General features: G+C 38.4%; 1 protein-coding gene across 1 annotated transcript in view; it reads right to left on the minus strand.

Annotated features, from left to right (window-relative positions):
* fmnl2a (formin-like 2a) overlaps positions 1–17333 on the minus strand; it is a 199709-nt gene that overhangs the window by 29009 nt on the left and 153367 nt on the right. The window contains 9 exon segments of the mRNA XM_052029894.1: positions 43–63; positions 65–117; positions 120–185; positions 2140–2256; positions 5013–5066; positions 5069–5090; positions 10749–10842; positions 12809–12885; positions 14175–14283. Of these exon segments, the coding sequence (XP_051885854.1) occupies positions 43–63; positions 65–117; positions 120–185; positions 2140–2256; positions 5013–5066; positions 5069–5090; positions 10749–10842; positions 12809–12885; positions 14175–14283 (613 nt within the window).

Raw genomic sequence — 17333 nt, forward strand, 5'->3', positions numbered from 1 at the left:
CCAAAGCCTCATTCAAAATTTAAAGCAGTGATTACATGAGAAAATGTTTTCTTCCAGTTCTTCAAACCCTCTCCAAGGCAGCATTCTTGGTCTCAGCATCTTCCAGTAATGCACCACATCAAACACGTTGTCCAGGTAGGCCTGAATCTGCACCTGAAGTTTGTCACTCTCTGTATTTTTCAGCTCTAAAAAATCAAAGAAGATTCACCACCAGCATTAACAAGCCAACTTAAAATACAGCTTCTCAAATTATATTAACAGCCACTGGACTGTCATGTAAAAACTACAGTTTGTACTATTCCTTCACAGTGCATTAATATTTTGGAGAGTTGTAAAGCTAGGGAAGATTTGCTACATTTGGCACCTTGTCACTTCTAACTCAAGTGCAGCACTTAGGCTAGATTTAGAACAAAACTTCTCTCTATAAATAGTCATAGAGTTGTACAGCACACAAACAGGTCCTTTGGCCCAACATGTCCACACCAACCTTTTTGTTAATCTACAGTAATCCCATTTGCCCACATTAGGACATATCCTTTTAAGCCTATTTAAGTGCCTGTCTAAATGTCTCTTATACATAGTAATCGTATCTGATTCTGGCAGCATGTTCCAAATATCAAACACACTATAAAAGAAAATCTTACCCCTTAGATCTCCTTTAAGATTCTTTGCTCCCACCTTAAACCCATGCCCTCTTGTTTTTGATACCTCTACCAAGGGAAAAAGATTCTGACTATCCATCCTATGTCTTTCCATAACCTATACTAATAGAAGTCACCCCCAGCCTCCTTCACTCCAGGGAAAACAACCCCAACCTATCCTATCTCTACTCATAACTAACGTCCCCGAATCCAAGCAGAATCCTGGTGAATCTCTGCTGCACTCTCTCCAACGCAATCACATCTTAGTCTGAATACATTTCAATAATGTGGGCAACAAATGCATTGTAGCTACGTGTGCATTTGAGTTCCATTCTTGGTATATGTATGCCCTAAAGTTACCATAGAGATTTTGAGAACTGTATCTTCAACTTTGTTGTGCTTGCAACATGCACATGCCCAGATCTGCATTAAAAATCCACTTTAGCTCAAGGCAATGATGTAGACTGATTTCATTCATAGTCAAAGAGGAGGGGAGATGATAGACAGATGAGACAGATAGGCGGGGGGTGGGGGGGGTGGGGGAGGTGCTGAAGGGGAGGGCAGAGATAAGAGAGGTTGAAGGTGATAAGTAGAAAAACAGGAGACTGCAGAATCTAATAAGGAAGGTGATGCCAAACCAGTTAAGTGACAGATGGAGCAGGTTGGGGGAAGGGATAGGAGAATCAGTGTGTGTAGCCTTTGGGTTTAGGCAGATGGAACCAGGTGAGGGAGGGGAATGAAACTGGGTGATGGGTGGGCAGATGGGGATGGGGGGAGACAGCCAGGAGAGAGAAAGGAGCATAGGGAATGTGGGTTACCTGAAATTGGAAAATTCAATGTTCATACCCTTGGGTTGTAGACTCCCTGTGTGAAATATGAAGTGTCGTTCTTCTAGTTTGTTTTGGGCCTCAGTCTGACCGTGGAGAAGGCCGAGGACTGACAGGTCAGTATGGCAATGGGAAGGGGAGGATAAAATAACATGCAACTGGGAGGTCCAAGCAGACAGAGCATTGGTGTTCTGCAAAACATTCGCCTAGTCGACGCTTGGTCTCGCCAATATAGAGGAGGCCATATAGAGTTATGTTAAACTTGTACAGAACCTTTATTCCACCACATGAAGTACTTTTTAATATGTTCCGTCACATTAAAAAAAAAGGAAGATATTCAGTGTTTCACGTACAGGGACACCCAAGTCCCTTGGAACACCGACACCTTTCCATCTCTCGCTATTTAATAAATGCTCTGCGTTTTTTTTCTACCGAATAGAATGATCTCACATTTTTCCACAGATTATTTCATTTTCCATAGCCTCACCCATTCACAGCCTCTCTGCAACTTGCTCACACCCCACACTGCCACCCAGCTGAATATCGTATTTCACATCTATTAATATTCTTCCTACTCCAAGCTAGTAGATGGATAGTGTTCAGACATTGTGGATAAGGAAATGGATTAATATCTTCAAGCAACTGGCAATATGCACCATGTAGCATAATACTCACATCCAGGTATTCATCCAGTCCTAGTTTGGTGAATTCATGTTGGAGATGTACTCGGAAATTCATATCTTCTACTGAGTGGACCACAATGTTTAATAAACTGCATACCAGGCCACCTAGATGCAAACATAATAGATAAGGAGATATACAAATCATTTAAGTAATTATTTTCAATCTTCCACTGATACAACAATAAAATTGCAAGCACAAACAAATATACTTAATGTTACAAGTTAAACTGAAGACTATCACATTTATTTAGCATTAAAATGGTTTAAAGCACTTGTTAGTAAATGGTAAATCCACATACTATAAATTCCATTGCAGTACATTTAATAATTTCCAACAATTAATGACAATTGCCTCATAACTTTTATATTTGTAGAATATTTAATGGAGAAAATAAAAAAACAATTTCAAAATGGCAAACAAAATAGATGATATTGTTTAATAGTTATCAATGTAATATTTAATCATCGATTTAGTTCATACCCAATTTAGTTTCTTAAAAACTCTCTCCAATGCCAAACGTTAGTCAGATTTCTGTCCTGCTTAAGAGCCCTAAATTTGTATTAAACTTCAATAGTTTATAAATCCTCGTCTGGGAAGTGTGGTACTTTATAGACAGATTCATTGAGCTGAACATTATAGTCATGGTGCAGCTCTACAAGGAGTAAGACTGAGGACAAACAAGGAGCTATCCACTGTCCAAGTACTTTGATTGATTTAAAAATAAGATCCAATAAATCAAGTCTGGATAAACAATAGCTGATGGATTACTTTTCACTCTAACCCAAGACCATTCTTAACTACCAATGAAAGCATCCATGGAGAACAGCTCCCATTTTATGCACATTATCTACCTAAGGGAGACAACTGAAGAATTGCTATTTTATGAAAGGATATGCTCTCTTGCACTTCACTAATCACTGATTTTTACAGAAAGAAGATCAGGTGTAGTGAGACGACAAATGACTTATTCACTATTCTCCATTTCCAGGCACTGGCTAAATCCAATTTCATCAGACACTAGACTCTATAAAATTAATTCATTGTGCAATTACTGAATACTAAACAGATTAAAATTTATTCTTCCATATTCTGCCAAGTAACACACGTTTATCTGCGTGCATATGTATATATACACACATCTTCAAACCAATTATTCTCAAGCAGTCCCTGCTGTCATGCCCCTTCTGTATTAATCAGGTGCTACATTTGAACTCTAACTCTTTCAATAACTCTGTCCTTTCAAAATACCTTTAGATATACCACAAAAAATGATTTTTTGTAATTGAAATGTTATTTCAATAACTATAACATTTCTGAAATGGACCGTTTTAATAAAGTTGATATCAAGACAGACACCATTAAAATATTACAATCACAACATCTTGCACTTGCAAAGTTATCAAAGTGCTTACATGTACTCTTGAAATATTACCAAAAGAGCTAAGTGATTTACACCTCATTTGGATTCTTTGTAATAGGAAGACCTTAGAAATTATAGAATATGATAAGCAGGTAACATACTTGGATTAAAATATATTTTAAGAATGAATGTTTTCAACAATATAAAATCCTGCACATCAGATGTACCGATTTTTTTTATATTAAATTCCAAAAGATTGAAAATTATACCTGGGATACAGTCCCTGGACATGTACTGAAAAAACTGGTATACACAGTCAACATCATTGGCATTTTTTTAAAAGGGGCTATGGTGGAGTGCCCCACTTGCACAACAAATGCATTTGTCTAATAAAATTAGGCTTTGTAGAATTCAATGTTTCCTTTTCACAAACACTACCTGTATTTTTAGATTGTTCATATTTTATCAAGCTTTACTAGACAATGAAATTGTAGAGCTAACGTAATACATTATCAATAGAATACAAATGGAAACTTGAGTTGATTCTTTTTTAAGTATTATATAAAACTTATTGAGAAAAGGCTAAATGTACTTTAAATTCAAGAAAGTGCTTCCTTGAAATTGAAGTTCCCAAAAGTGGAGAAGCAAGTGGTACAGCACTGCAATTTATGCACCAGATTATATGGCAAGTAAAGTGGACTAATATTTAAATAGCTAACTAATATTTAAATAGCTAAGAATTAAGGACCAAAGATCTCAGGTTTAGTGTTCATCTGACTATTATATCTAATTCTGATCAGAGACACAGGAGATAACTGAGCTCAGAACAGATCCTGTCTGACCTCCAGTGTAGCAGGATTGAGTTATGAGGAAGATTTGGGGAATTCTCAGCCTTGACAGAAAGCAACAGTGGTTACTGATTTAATAAGCTTGGTACAAATAAGAGATAAATTACAGCTGAATTCCTCCAATGTACGAGACGCAACATTCAGAGATTTGATTGGTAAATACATGGCTTGTTTTCTGAGAATAAGCTATTGTGTTTCAAGATTTACTTTTCATCGATAGTTAGAAATACCATTTACAATGAACCTCTGTCATTTCGATGTTCACTGTGACAACAGTCCAGCCACATGCTGCATGGCTGAAAGAATTAATTTATCCCACATTTGTTTTATTTATGGTTTAGTATGCAGCAGGCCATTTTCACTGATCTTCATTTCTCACTGTTATTTTTTTACATTTAGAATACCTAGCTCAACAGCAACTATAGACATAATCATATGCCCAGGTCATTGTAAAGAAATGCACAACTCATCTGAAATAAAAAGAGATGAGGTACTTGAAGATTAAGTCTGATACCTGATATCTCACAAACACTGAGCAGCTCCAATTTTTGTCTCACAATTCTATTTCACAGTGCACAGAATTCACCTGCCAGGATGAGACTCAGTAACATGAGGCTGTGAAAGGTGCAAGATTTATGGCTAAACAAGGCACTCACCATGAAGTCAATGTTGTTATCTTCATTTCGGAAATGTTCCATTAACTTTCGAATCGATACTTTTCACCACAGACCTAAGGCCAGATATAATAAGAAAAAGCAGTTAACAAGTCAGAAGTCGTAAAAACCTACAAAACACAGGAGGGCGCTCTACACAAGGCAAAAAGCATGCTTGGACTGTGGGGTTGCAAGTTTCACTCAATGTTGGTAAATCAGCTCCAAATTTATAGTTTATTCCTCTTAAATTAACAAAACTAGTAAGACAACACATGATCCAGGTTAATGGTTAATGGAACTGTGTAATCTACTTGTATGTTTTTAAGCCCACAGGTAACATTATATATACTGATCATATATACTTCTGGTTACCTTTGCAATAAAACAGTACATATCCTGGCCTGCAGTTACCCTAACAGCAAAGATGTGTGATTTGCTTGGGAAGGAGATGAAAGAGCTGCTGAATGAGCTGAAAGTGGAACTCTCCCAGCTCCATGTTGCCAAGGTAACATAAGGGGGCTGTATCCAAACTTTTCAAGATCCATATTGTTTCCACGGATGTTGCTAAGACCCTTCATCGTCAGAGTTAGAGTGAGAATATTAATTTAACCTAAGAAAAGAAAGGCAAATTTCTGGACTTGGGCGAACAAATTAACACAAATTATCCAGCCCGAAAGACAGAAAGGTGAAAAACTCTCCAAATGCATTGTAAAAAATTGCCACAATACAACCTTCACTAGTGGTCACCAAAACAACAATTGAACTTCAAGACAATGATGTGACATACATCATTCCCAATAGATTAAAGGGGTAAAACACCAGAGGAAGCATCAATAATATTTTAATAAAACTGTAAAAAAAAAATTTCTGCCAATGTTTCTTTTGCTGTAAACACTGAATGAAACAGATTTAACGCATGTCAACATTTATTTTGTAATGAATTGTTTTTCTACTGAGGGCTAAAAGATTTGTATTCATTATAATTGTGACAAATGTAGCATTACTTCCTAACAATAGTTTTACAACCACTGATATCTTTTCCTCCCTGACTTCTCCTTGAGGCAAGCCTTCAGTATTTATCGAAATGAGATTTAGCAGGCTACACAAATGTGGGACTCCATCTTACCAAGTCTAAATCTACACACGCTTTCAACAGATGTCACTGGACAATCAATGGGAACAAGATACCTGGCCCATTTTTCTTTCAACCAAAGGTGATTAGAGCATTGGCGTCACTTGATGTTCTTGATGAGATTATTAACTCAGTTCCCACCATGATTGAACCTGTAATCTTTTACCTGCATGGCTCAACTGCACACATTCCTTTTGTCACCTGAGCCATCATGTTTCTTTTAATGTGTGCTAATCATATTTTTTGTATAGTTGAGAATGCACTTCAAAAAATTGTGTCCATTCAAACCAGAACAGTAATTTACATTTGAATAGCATAATGTCCTGCTATCAAATGGATTAATTACATTGATGTAACTATTATCCTTTAATCCAGACATGACTCAAAATGCATTTAAGAGTAATACACAATGCCAAGAGTCCAATAGTTACACCTACTGACAACTTCCAAGTGATTAGAAATTTTTGACGTACTCATCCAACTTGTTGGTTCAATCCATGGTGAGAAATGAAAGATCCTCTCCAGAGTGTTAAAGTAATACAATTTCTCTTAACACCCTTGGGCCGAGAGGAAGGTTGGCCAGGCATTTTGCTCCCATTGATTGTTGATGACTTCTGTTGAAAGTGTATGTGTACAGAACAGAAGCAGGCCATTCTTCTCACATAAGCTACCAGTCTAATGTCACCCACTCTAATGTTCCACTGTTTGAAGTCCAGATATTGCTCTCTTCTTCCCCCTCTCCCATCAGGCAGAAGACACAAAGCCTGAAAGCACGAACCACCTGGCTCAAGGACAGCTTCTATCCCGCTGTTATAAGACTATTGATCAGTCCCCTAATATGATAAGATGGACTCTTGACCTCACAATTCACCTCATTATGACCTTGCACCTATTATCTACCTGCACTGCACTTTCTCTGTAGCTGTAACACTTTATTCTGCATTCTGTTATTGTTTTAACCTTGTACTACCTCAATGCACTGTGTAATGGACGAAAATTGCAAGTTTTTCACTGTACCTCAGTACATATGGCAATAATAAACCAATTTACCAATTTATTTACCAATTTTGAAAGTATAATTTATGAGCAATGTTTTGGGCAGAAAATTCCACATTTTATCCCATCGCTCTGTATAAGAAAAATTTTTCTAACCTTTCATTTAATTTTTGTGCCCTATTATTACTGTCATGCTGATCAGTAGAAACAATTTTCATTCCTGAAGGAAGAATTGATTTAGTTGCCTGCCCTTAGTCTGGCCTGGAACCAAAGAAATGCTTCTTCAAAATAAGAGGATAATGTCCAGTGGACATTAAAAAACTTTAAGATGGGACTGCAAACAGTTTGATTTGTACAAGAAGCCATTTTGCTTGAAGACCTACTACAAAATGCATATGAATACCCAAGCTACTTCACAAGTAAGAAGTGATGGATGAATGCAAGACTGGGAAACATCAGCTATCCGCTTCATTACGTGCTATTTTACAGACAGGCCAATTGTGGAGAGATCAGTGGCAGAAATGCCACTTGAAATTCCTAAAAATGTAAAGAATCAACATTATAATTGATTTTAAAAAAACAGCTGGATTGCTCATGCAGGCGAGGCACAATTAGCAGTGTAAAGAGTATGCTCATCACTTAAACCTGCTGGTCCAAGTTCAATGATAATATTGATTTAAACAGTTTTCGCGAATGTCATATCTCAGAGTAAGATACCATAGCACAATAGGCCATGAAGGTCAAGTGGACTTTCCTACAGCCGCACTATTTGCCCTTTACTCTGTCTACTTTTGCTCAAGGAAGCCATCTCCAGTTAGATGTCATTTGTATTAAAATCCAAGTTTAAATGTAAAGCTAATGCCATTTCGTATCCTGTTGATGAGAGGAATTTGAAATATGGGTAAAATCCAGAAACGTCTCATCAGTCCACTTTGTGCTTGACTGCAGTCAGTGATAAAATTCTACTCCAAAGAGCACAGAACTGTTGCGCTACACAAGGAAACTTCAAGACAATTTAGGCTCATAGGCAACTAACTTATTCGCTTTTTTCCTTTTTTGTTCCTTTAGCTCCTTTTGATTCCTGTGTTAGTTTTACCTACCTTCTGTTACTCTTATTACGTTAATTTTTTTTGGTCATTTGTTCCATGACACTTTCTATTTTAAAACTCTGTTTTTTCTCAGTTGTTCCCTGTTGGAAACCTAATGAAATTCTGGAGACTTCGATTCTGGAAAGCCTTGCTCTATTTTTACTGCATCCAGGCAACTAAATACTTCTTCAAAACTGGCCCAACTGGAGGTCACAAATTCCAGTTCTGTTGCAGACAGTGAAATACTGTTCTCAAGAATCACAGAAGTTTACAGCCATTCAACTCCTTGTGTCACCCTCAGCCAGCATAAGGTTCAGGCTAATCACACTCCTCCACTCTCGAACTCTGCCGGTTACGACTCTTCAAGTTCTCATCCAGCACTTTTAAATGTGGTAAGGGTTTCTGTCTCCAACAACTTTACCAGCAGGAAGTCCAGACCTGGCTGAGTGACTTTTTCTCCCCAGATCCCTTCTAATCCCTTTCACAAATACCTTAAATAAATGTTGCTGCCTAGTTTCTAACTATGCTAAAGAAATGCATCCATCCCTTACATTTTACCTGTGTCTCAAGTCTTCTTTCTTCCAAGGAAAACAATCCCAGCTTGGACAGTCTTTCCTCATAACTAAAAATCTCCAGTCCTGGCAGAATCCACATAAAACGCATCATGAAGCCTTATATAGCACAGAAAATGGCCCTTCAGCCCTCCAAGACAGCGTCAACCATGAAGCATGCATTTACACTTATCCCATTTTTATTCTCCTCACATTCCCATCAACTCACTCAGATTCTAACTCTCACCAATACGGGTGATTTACAGTGTCCAACTTACCTACAAATCCACACAGCTTTGGGACATGAGAGGAAACTGGCAAACCCAGGGGAAACCCACACCCAGGGAGAATATGCAAACTCAGACAGCACTGGAGGTCAGGATCGAATCCGAGTCACTACAGCCATTGACCAACAGCTCCACAACTTGCATCACTATGCTACCACTAGTGAAGAGGTCTGCATCGTCTTTCATGGTATCATATCCTCCTTGTTGCAAGGTGACCAGAATAGTATGCAGTACACTGGCTGTACTAATGTTTTTGCACTGTTTTAGCATTACCTGCCTTGTATTCTATCCCTCAGCCAGTATCAAGCATGCTTTCTCACTACTTTATTATTAAGTACTGCTAACTCCAAGGATTTGTGGATTAGAACTCCAAGGTTCCTCTGTTCCTCTACGCTTGTTTGTATCCTAATAACGTCTTTCTTCACTTTAGACATGCCATCAAGTTATATTGATGGGGCCAAAATTTGGGATGTATATGTGTTTTCAACTTCAAACTCTCTACCCCGAAGTGCTGTATAGGCTAGCTCATTGGAGGCATTTAAAGAGGAAGTACATGCATTTTGAAAGATGAGGGAAGTAAGGACTATGGAGAACTGGCACAGGAGTGAAGTTGAGGCCTGGGGCAGACCAGCCATGATCATATTTAACAGCAGGGTAGGTTTGAGGGGCCTGTGACCTATTTCTATTCTTACCCTAACTCCTATATTCTGGTATTCCTGTGCTGCTAAAAACATCACAAGATGAATGTAAAATTCTGACGGATGAAACTTAAATTAATATTGGATAATCAATTGTTCCCACTATAGCCAGCAACCGAAACTCCTTTTTATATCAGCAGTTAATATCCAAACTGAAAGTTACCAGTATGGTCCCTCTTTTTTCTTAATGATTGAAAATGTGTTTAGTAGCAAGCAACTTAAAAAAAAGTCTTTGCTTTCAGACAATCTGAAGGGTCAACAAGAAGCAAAAGAACTGGAACTTCCAAGTTTCTGTTGCATGTTTCTTCTTGTGGAACCTCAACTAATCCATCACAGTATCCTCTGGACAAGGTGGAGAAGGTTCTACTACATTTATGTCCCCTTAACCAAGAGGAAACACAGAAAAGTGAACTTAATGGTTTTGTCTTCTAAAGCAGGGGGAATTATCATCAAAGGGATCAGGCTGGGCAGAAACCCAAGACCTTTTGAATGCACATAAACCTCTACTGCAGAATTCAGGGTCTAGTTTGCACTACTGGATATCTCGAGAATGCATTACAAGTAAGTGCTGTTGATACATTGCAGCATTTTAACATTGAACGCCCATGGACTTTTACAAAAATCCAATTGGCAAGTACTTCCCAAGGCATAAAGAGTTGAAGACTACTTGCAAATTTACTAAGCAGGAAACGTATTGTACCTAGTATATTAAGAGAGAAAGCAATTTTATACTTTGAAGGGTTTACTTCTACACGGCAGTACTTTTGAAAATAAAGTTGGTTTTTCAAAAGCATCTTCTCACTATAACATAATTATTTTTGTGTTTTCTAGCACATCGTCTTTTACCGATACAATAAAAAAAGTTGTGTTGATTAAGCTTCAAACTCACTTTGCTGTCCAAGAAATAATGAAAAAAAAAGCTCCTGAATGTAACAAGGAATCCTGTAAAAAAAACTCAAATCAACTCCCACATGGAATCTTACCTCCTTGAAATTATCAAATGCTAATAAGATTATTTCATGTCCTCCTCTGACAAGACAAACGGCTGCCAATAATTCCAAGACCAGCGCCTTTGTTCTACAAGGACAGTAAATAAAATCATTAATGGCACAAGGGTAACAAAGTTCTGGTTACACCAGTCCTTTTATACTGGACATACACACAGGAAACTTTCATTTGTAAGCAACACTGGTGTTTCATTTTGGGATTGTTTCTCCCAAATTCAACAAAATACTTTAAAAAACACACCACAGAAAAATATATAATTTTCCTAACCTCAAGATGCTTTGAATGGCTGTTTTCAATAACTCCATCAGGTGCTAAAGATGCTTCTAGCTAGCAAGGTGATGTCATGACAGCAGTTTAGCTCATATTGAGCACAAAACACCATCTTACTCAAGAATATCAAATACACACTAGTAACAGCTTCCCAGAGATTATAACTGTCACTTAAGTTCCTTCTGGTGTTCAAGAGATGGCTGCATGTTACTTTAGTGGATAGTTCTTCACCTAACACCCTCTCCCAACACAGACTAGCTAAATGGGCATATTAGTCCTATGAGATACAAGGCACTTCACTTTAGATTGAGGATGACTTTCTTCCACTCTAGCTCTGAGTTCTGAAAACACTAATGAGGCAAAGATGGATTTTTACCATAGATAGGGTAGGAGGTACTTGATAGAGTGGACAGGTGAATAGTCCTGCATGCGAGGTGGTGTGCTCCTTCTGCCTCACATGCAGGACTTTTGTGTGCTCCTGGGGCATGGGACAGAGGTTCTCCTTGCCATTCACATGTTCCTTCTCCACCTTGAGTGGTAATGTGCCAGGGATTCCCAGCATTTTTTCAAGGCAGCTTTGAGCACACCTTTGCCTCTTTTCCTCTGTCCACCTGACAACCCTTTCACGTGACAAGAGCACAGAGCAGAGTTTCTGTTTCAGGAGACTGAAATCTTATCTGATGGCAGGCATGCAAACAATATGGGTTGCCCGATGACTGAGTGTGACTAAAGCCTGAGTGCTGGGGATGTTGGCTTGGCAGAGCACACTGATATTAGTTTGCTTATCCTACCTACTAGTGCCTTGAAGTGGCTGCAGTATATACTACAAGTCTCAGATGTGGAAGCTGCCTCATATACCACAGGTTTTGTAACAGATTTGAGGTTTTCATCTTCAATCACCTATTTCTTCGGTGGTCAAAGGTTGTGCTGGTGCTCTGAAGGCAATGCTACATTTCATCATCACTGACAGATGGCTCCCGAGATATGGGAATAGGTTTTCCAGGGCCTTGTAATGAACTTTTATTGTCAGAGGGCAGTATTATATCAGTGGGGGCAGGTTTGAAAGGAGTATCACTCTTTGTTATTCATTTGGTGCTAATGAACTTTTGAAACTATTTGGAAGACCTTCTTGGATACTTTGATATGATTTCAGCAACACTCTACCAACACTTATTCTGGAAATTCTCCCATGACTCAAAAAGTGCGAGTTCCGTACTGCACTCTCTTTATTGGACATTATAGGAACCACCAGGGTGTGCTTCAGCCAGGGACATCTTGCCAGGGATCCCGATTGAGAGAAGAGACAAGACCAGGGAGAGCAGCGCAAGCCATTACAGAAGAGAGGGACAAGTAGTGTGAGGTGGACTTGCTTTCCTCTGAGGTAGGAGGCACCATCCTCCTCCAGATTCTTTCCACCAGAACTGCAGTGGATACACGGAGTCCAATAATACAGACTGCGTGATGAATCCTGTGTTTGAACAGTACTTCAGTACTAAGTCTGCAGACGTTCCATTTAGTAAGACAAAGCAGGGTCAAATTATGATAATCAGCAATTAAGACCAAGATTGCACATTAAAAATCAAACTTAACAGATATGCCCCATTTAGCATCCATTTTCATCTTTTCACAATGAGAACTTGCAACGTACAACTCAAAAATCCTATAAAACTCAATCAATAATCATTCAATTTTTGCAGTATGTACAGCATATTTTTAAACCAGTACATGACCATAACATGTTTTTCAAGTGGAAAGGATACCTTACCTGGGATTCTTGTTGTTCAGACTCAGTGCAATTTCATTAACAGCATGTGGGTGTGACATGACCATATTAAAGCCATACTGCAATGAAAGACAAAACATTTTAGGACACATGAATAAAACAGAGCTAATGTACTTCTCTGTCAGTCAATAATAAATATCATTTGAACTGATACAAGTGTTTTTCAGTAACTATTAGGGCCTGACAACAGTGCATGAAAATATTCTTATATCCAACTCCGTGGTCTTGGTATGGTGAGATTTTACAAGGCAGTTGTACATCCTGTCAAATATCGACTTGAGGACCACTGTCCAAATATTACAATACCAGAACTGAGTTCTGTAAGCCAAGTTGGTCCTTGTTGTAAAGCTTGAGGTTTGATCCAAATGATAGCCATAGGAAATTATTAACTTACAATTGAGCAACAACTTGCGCACTGTTTGTTGAAAGAGTGGGCTCCGACTGCATGGGAAGTATACAAGAAAAATGACTGGTAGTCAAAACCTGTAGATAAGGCACCTGATAACAAACCACAAGTTCTCACATCCCTGCATATTTGTTGCATTGAGCTTTTAAATAAATATGCATTAGGACTTTCCACAAGATGCAGAGTCAAAAAGTTTCTGTTGGTTTTCCACATAATGAAATTATTAATCTAAAAAAGATTAGTGACTCAAATTATTTCTGCAAAAGGATTATTGCAGACTGGTTTTGATTTACTGACATTTTGAACACTTTTGGAAAGATGGAAAGCTTCCAATATTCTGCGGTCAAATGCAAGTCAAAGCCAGTAATCACTATTCCAACGCTGGATGGTAGACACACCCAATAGTCAACATATTTCATACTTTTGAATAAAAATGTCACCACAATTTGGTAGGCATTATGATTGGGTAGTGGAAAAACAATCCACATATGCCCAATTCCTTGAAGCAATTCAAGTGCAAGATGAAATAATCAACGGGTCTAAACTGAGGAAAGGAAACTGACAGTCAGGCAGGCTTTAGCTTGGCCTGAAAATAATAAACAGAAATCAGTTCCTATCACTGCTTTTTTGCCTTTATAACTGCATAACAACACCATCATTTACAGTATAATAAATCTCTAAACATGACACTTGGTATAACACTTAACTGGTGATCCTTTTGTGTGCCTTAAAACATATTCCTAACAGACACTAGACTTGGTCTCATGAAGGATTCAGAACAAACTGATAAATGAAACTAAGTCTCTATTTAACTAGCTGAAACAGAAGCTTTACTTCACAGCCAACAGTGACAATGGTACATTGAAATCCTTGTATTTCTCACAGCCAGGAAGAGAACAAAGGGCTGGAGCACAGAAACAGAAAAACATTTATTCTGTGTACCTGGTAGTTCATAATTGCACGCAAGCACATGATACAAACATGTACGTCATCCTTTTTGCTCACTAATCTAGAATTCTTCAGCGTCCTTCTGCTTGGCAAAGTATTAAACCTATAGGTGGATTACAGAAAAAGTACTTAGAACATTGCCAAATCAATACACACAATTGGAAACCAATATAGACAAAAGCTTTAGAATCTAAATAAAAAACACTTTCTTAAGTCAATAAAGCTTGAAAACATTTACTTTCAAGCTTTGCAACATTGTGTTCAGGAATCTGACAAAAAGTGACTGTATCGATTTTTTTTAAGAAGTCCCCAGACTTGAGCAGATTAACATTAAAGAGGAATTGGATGCCTCAGCAAGCATTACGGTGGGTGAATCCCTGATGAGAAGTATGCCTTGGTGCTAAGGGAGGGAAGGGAGGAGACTGCTGAAGCCCTAACAGGGAAATTTCAATCTACACTGGCCACAGGTGAGGTGCCATATGACTGGAGGACACCAAATGCGGCATCTTTATTCAAGACACGGACAAGCCAAATAATTATCGGCCTGTGAGTCTAATGTCAGTGGTAGGGAAATTATTGAAAAAAAGTCCTGAGAGACAGGTTTAATCTACACTTGGAAAGACCAGGACTGATCAGGGATAGTCATCACAAATTTGTTGGTGGGAGATCCCTGTGATTAATTTGATTGAGTTTTTCAAAGCGGTAACTAAATACATTGATGAGGACAGTGAAGTCGATATGGTTTACATCAACCTTTGACAAGGTCCCACATAGAAAGGCTGGAATGGTCCAAGCCTTCAGAGCCTCTGGGATCCAAGGCAAGTTGGCAAACTGGAGGCAAAATTGGTTTGTTAATAAGAGACAAAGGGTGGTGGTGAGGGTCATTATTGTGATTGAAAGCCTGTGACCAGGGATTGGTGCTGGAACCCTTGCTATTTGTTTTATACATTAACAACTTGGATGTGAATGTAAGAGGTATGATTAGTAAGTCTGCAGAATGACGTGAAAATTGGTGGTGTTGATAGTGTGAGGAGGCTGGTAAATTGGGCACGACAATGGCAGATGAAATTTAATCCTGATCAGTGTGAGGTGATGCATTTTGGGGGATTGGGGGAGGGGTCATAACACGGATGAACATGTACCATGAAGGGTAGGACCCTAAACAAAGATACATTGGTATACGTCCAAAGATCACTGAAGGTGACAGCACAGGTAGATAAGGGGGTGAAGCCAGCATAAAGGATGCTCGTCTTCATGAGCCAGGGCATAGAATAAAAGAGTAGTGAGGTCTTGATACAACTTTATAAAACACAGGCATATTAGGCTATGGACCATATGCTGGTAAATGGGATTAGTACTTCATTGTTAGCATGGACACAGTGGGCCAAAGGGTCTGTTTCTGTGCTGTACGACTCTATCTGTAACTCTACCTAGACATGTATGTGTTCAGTGCCCATGAGATAAAAGCCCATTATTCAAGGTGCATAACCTACTGCAAATTCCTGATGGCATTCTGTGTTATTATATGTGAGGTAAATTTCTGTGTGCTAATGTGCACTTTCAGAACTGAGGGCTAAAACTAGAAAACTTTTATGTTCCTTCTTTAATGATGGGAATTTATTCAGGTCAGAATAGATTAAGCCCTTCAAGCTGTAAAGCCTGCAAATTTTAAGCAAGCACTGTAGTTGCTCTCTTCCTGGGATCTAATGAAACAATGGCATTATGATTTATCATTGTGTTGGATATCTTTTCCCCAACTTCACCCACTTCTACCAAACCTGCATCACAGATCAATGAGGAAGATGAGGTCACATGGTGTGTAAAAATCATCTTCAATCACTGCTCTAAAGACGTGCATTATTGTTGTGACTTTATTGTCATTGAAACAGGCTCCTGAAACTTCTACCCAACAACTTTGGGGCAGAACCATGATCACAGAGTTCAGGCAGAAGTGATCCTCACCTCCTCGAGAACAATTTTAAGGGCAACAAAGTGAGTTCTTGCTTGAAACACCAACATCACAGCAATTTATTTATTTTATAATGTTGTGAAGTGGAAGTAGTGTTGTTGTATTCAACTGTAATGAATAAAATTGGAAGAGGCTAGGCATCTGTTTTAGTGGTCATCATCCTGGTGAAGGATTTGGCACAGTTAAGGTAGAAAGAATGTTCTACTGTGGAACAACCGGCTTCTTCATTTCTAAGTTCCAACATAAAAATCTCCGAGCTAATCGCTGGATGTGCCACCAGTGTTGAAATGCAGTCAATGTGCTGCCCAATTCAATGATCCAGCTATAAGATTAGGATTATGAACTTCTGGCCTTCCTACTATTGAATTTATCACCTAGAAAATAGTGCTGTCAATTAGTAGTGACATTCCAATAAATAGTCCTCTGAAGCACATGCGACAGCACTGTGTTGAAATTCATAACTCACTTGTCTTGCATTCTCAGATTACATTTCCTCAAGTGAAGAAGGGTGCATGAAGGGTCAAAGGGGAATGATTATAAGGAGGATCAGCTAGGTGTAAACTCAGATCTTGACTAAATTTCATTAGAGTTTCCAATTGTTTGATAAAGGATCCACATTTCAAATAGTGTAGAGTTTGGCAGCTGCCTTCATGGAATGAGCTGTGTAGCAATTGAGGTTAATGACCATTTAAGTCAATTTTGTATGAAAAGGAAACAGTTTCAATCAAGCAAATACTTAAGACTACAACACAAGCTTTGTCCTTTCCAAAAATATACATTCTATTCAAGACCTCAATGATAGTCAGAACTACAGTTTGCAAATAATCACTTCAGAAACATAACTATTGTTTCATGAGCAAAATATAGGACAACCAATTTATGAACAGCAAGGTTCTATTAATAACCATGAGGTAATAATCAGGTAATTGTTCTTTAAATTAATGTTGCACAAGGGATAAATATTGGCTAAGAAACTTGGAGAACTACTCTGCTCTTCAAATTTTGCCATACGCAATCTTACCCACTCGACAGGCAGATAGGACAACAGACCTGAAGTTCCCAAACTGTGGTTGCCCTGGAGAGAGGTGGTTGCAAAGAGGTTAATATGGAAAAAACCGTGCAGTGGCAGATTTGTAAAGATATTCACTATGCAGGGAGAGAGTTGGGCAGAAGATAATAATTGA

The sequence above is a fragment of the Pristis pectinata genome, chromosome 1, assembly GCF_009764475.1.
Source record: "Pristis pectinata isolate sPriPec2 chromosome 1, sPriPec2.1.pri, whole genome shotgun sequence".
In the NCBI taxonomy this organism is placed as follows: Eukaryota; Metazoa; Chordata; class Chondrichthyes; order Rhinopristiformes; family Pristidae; genus Pristis; species Pristis pectinata.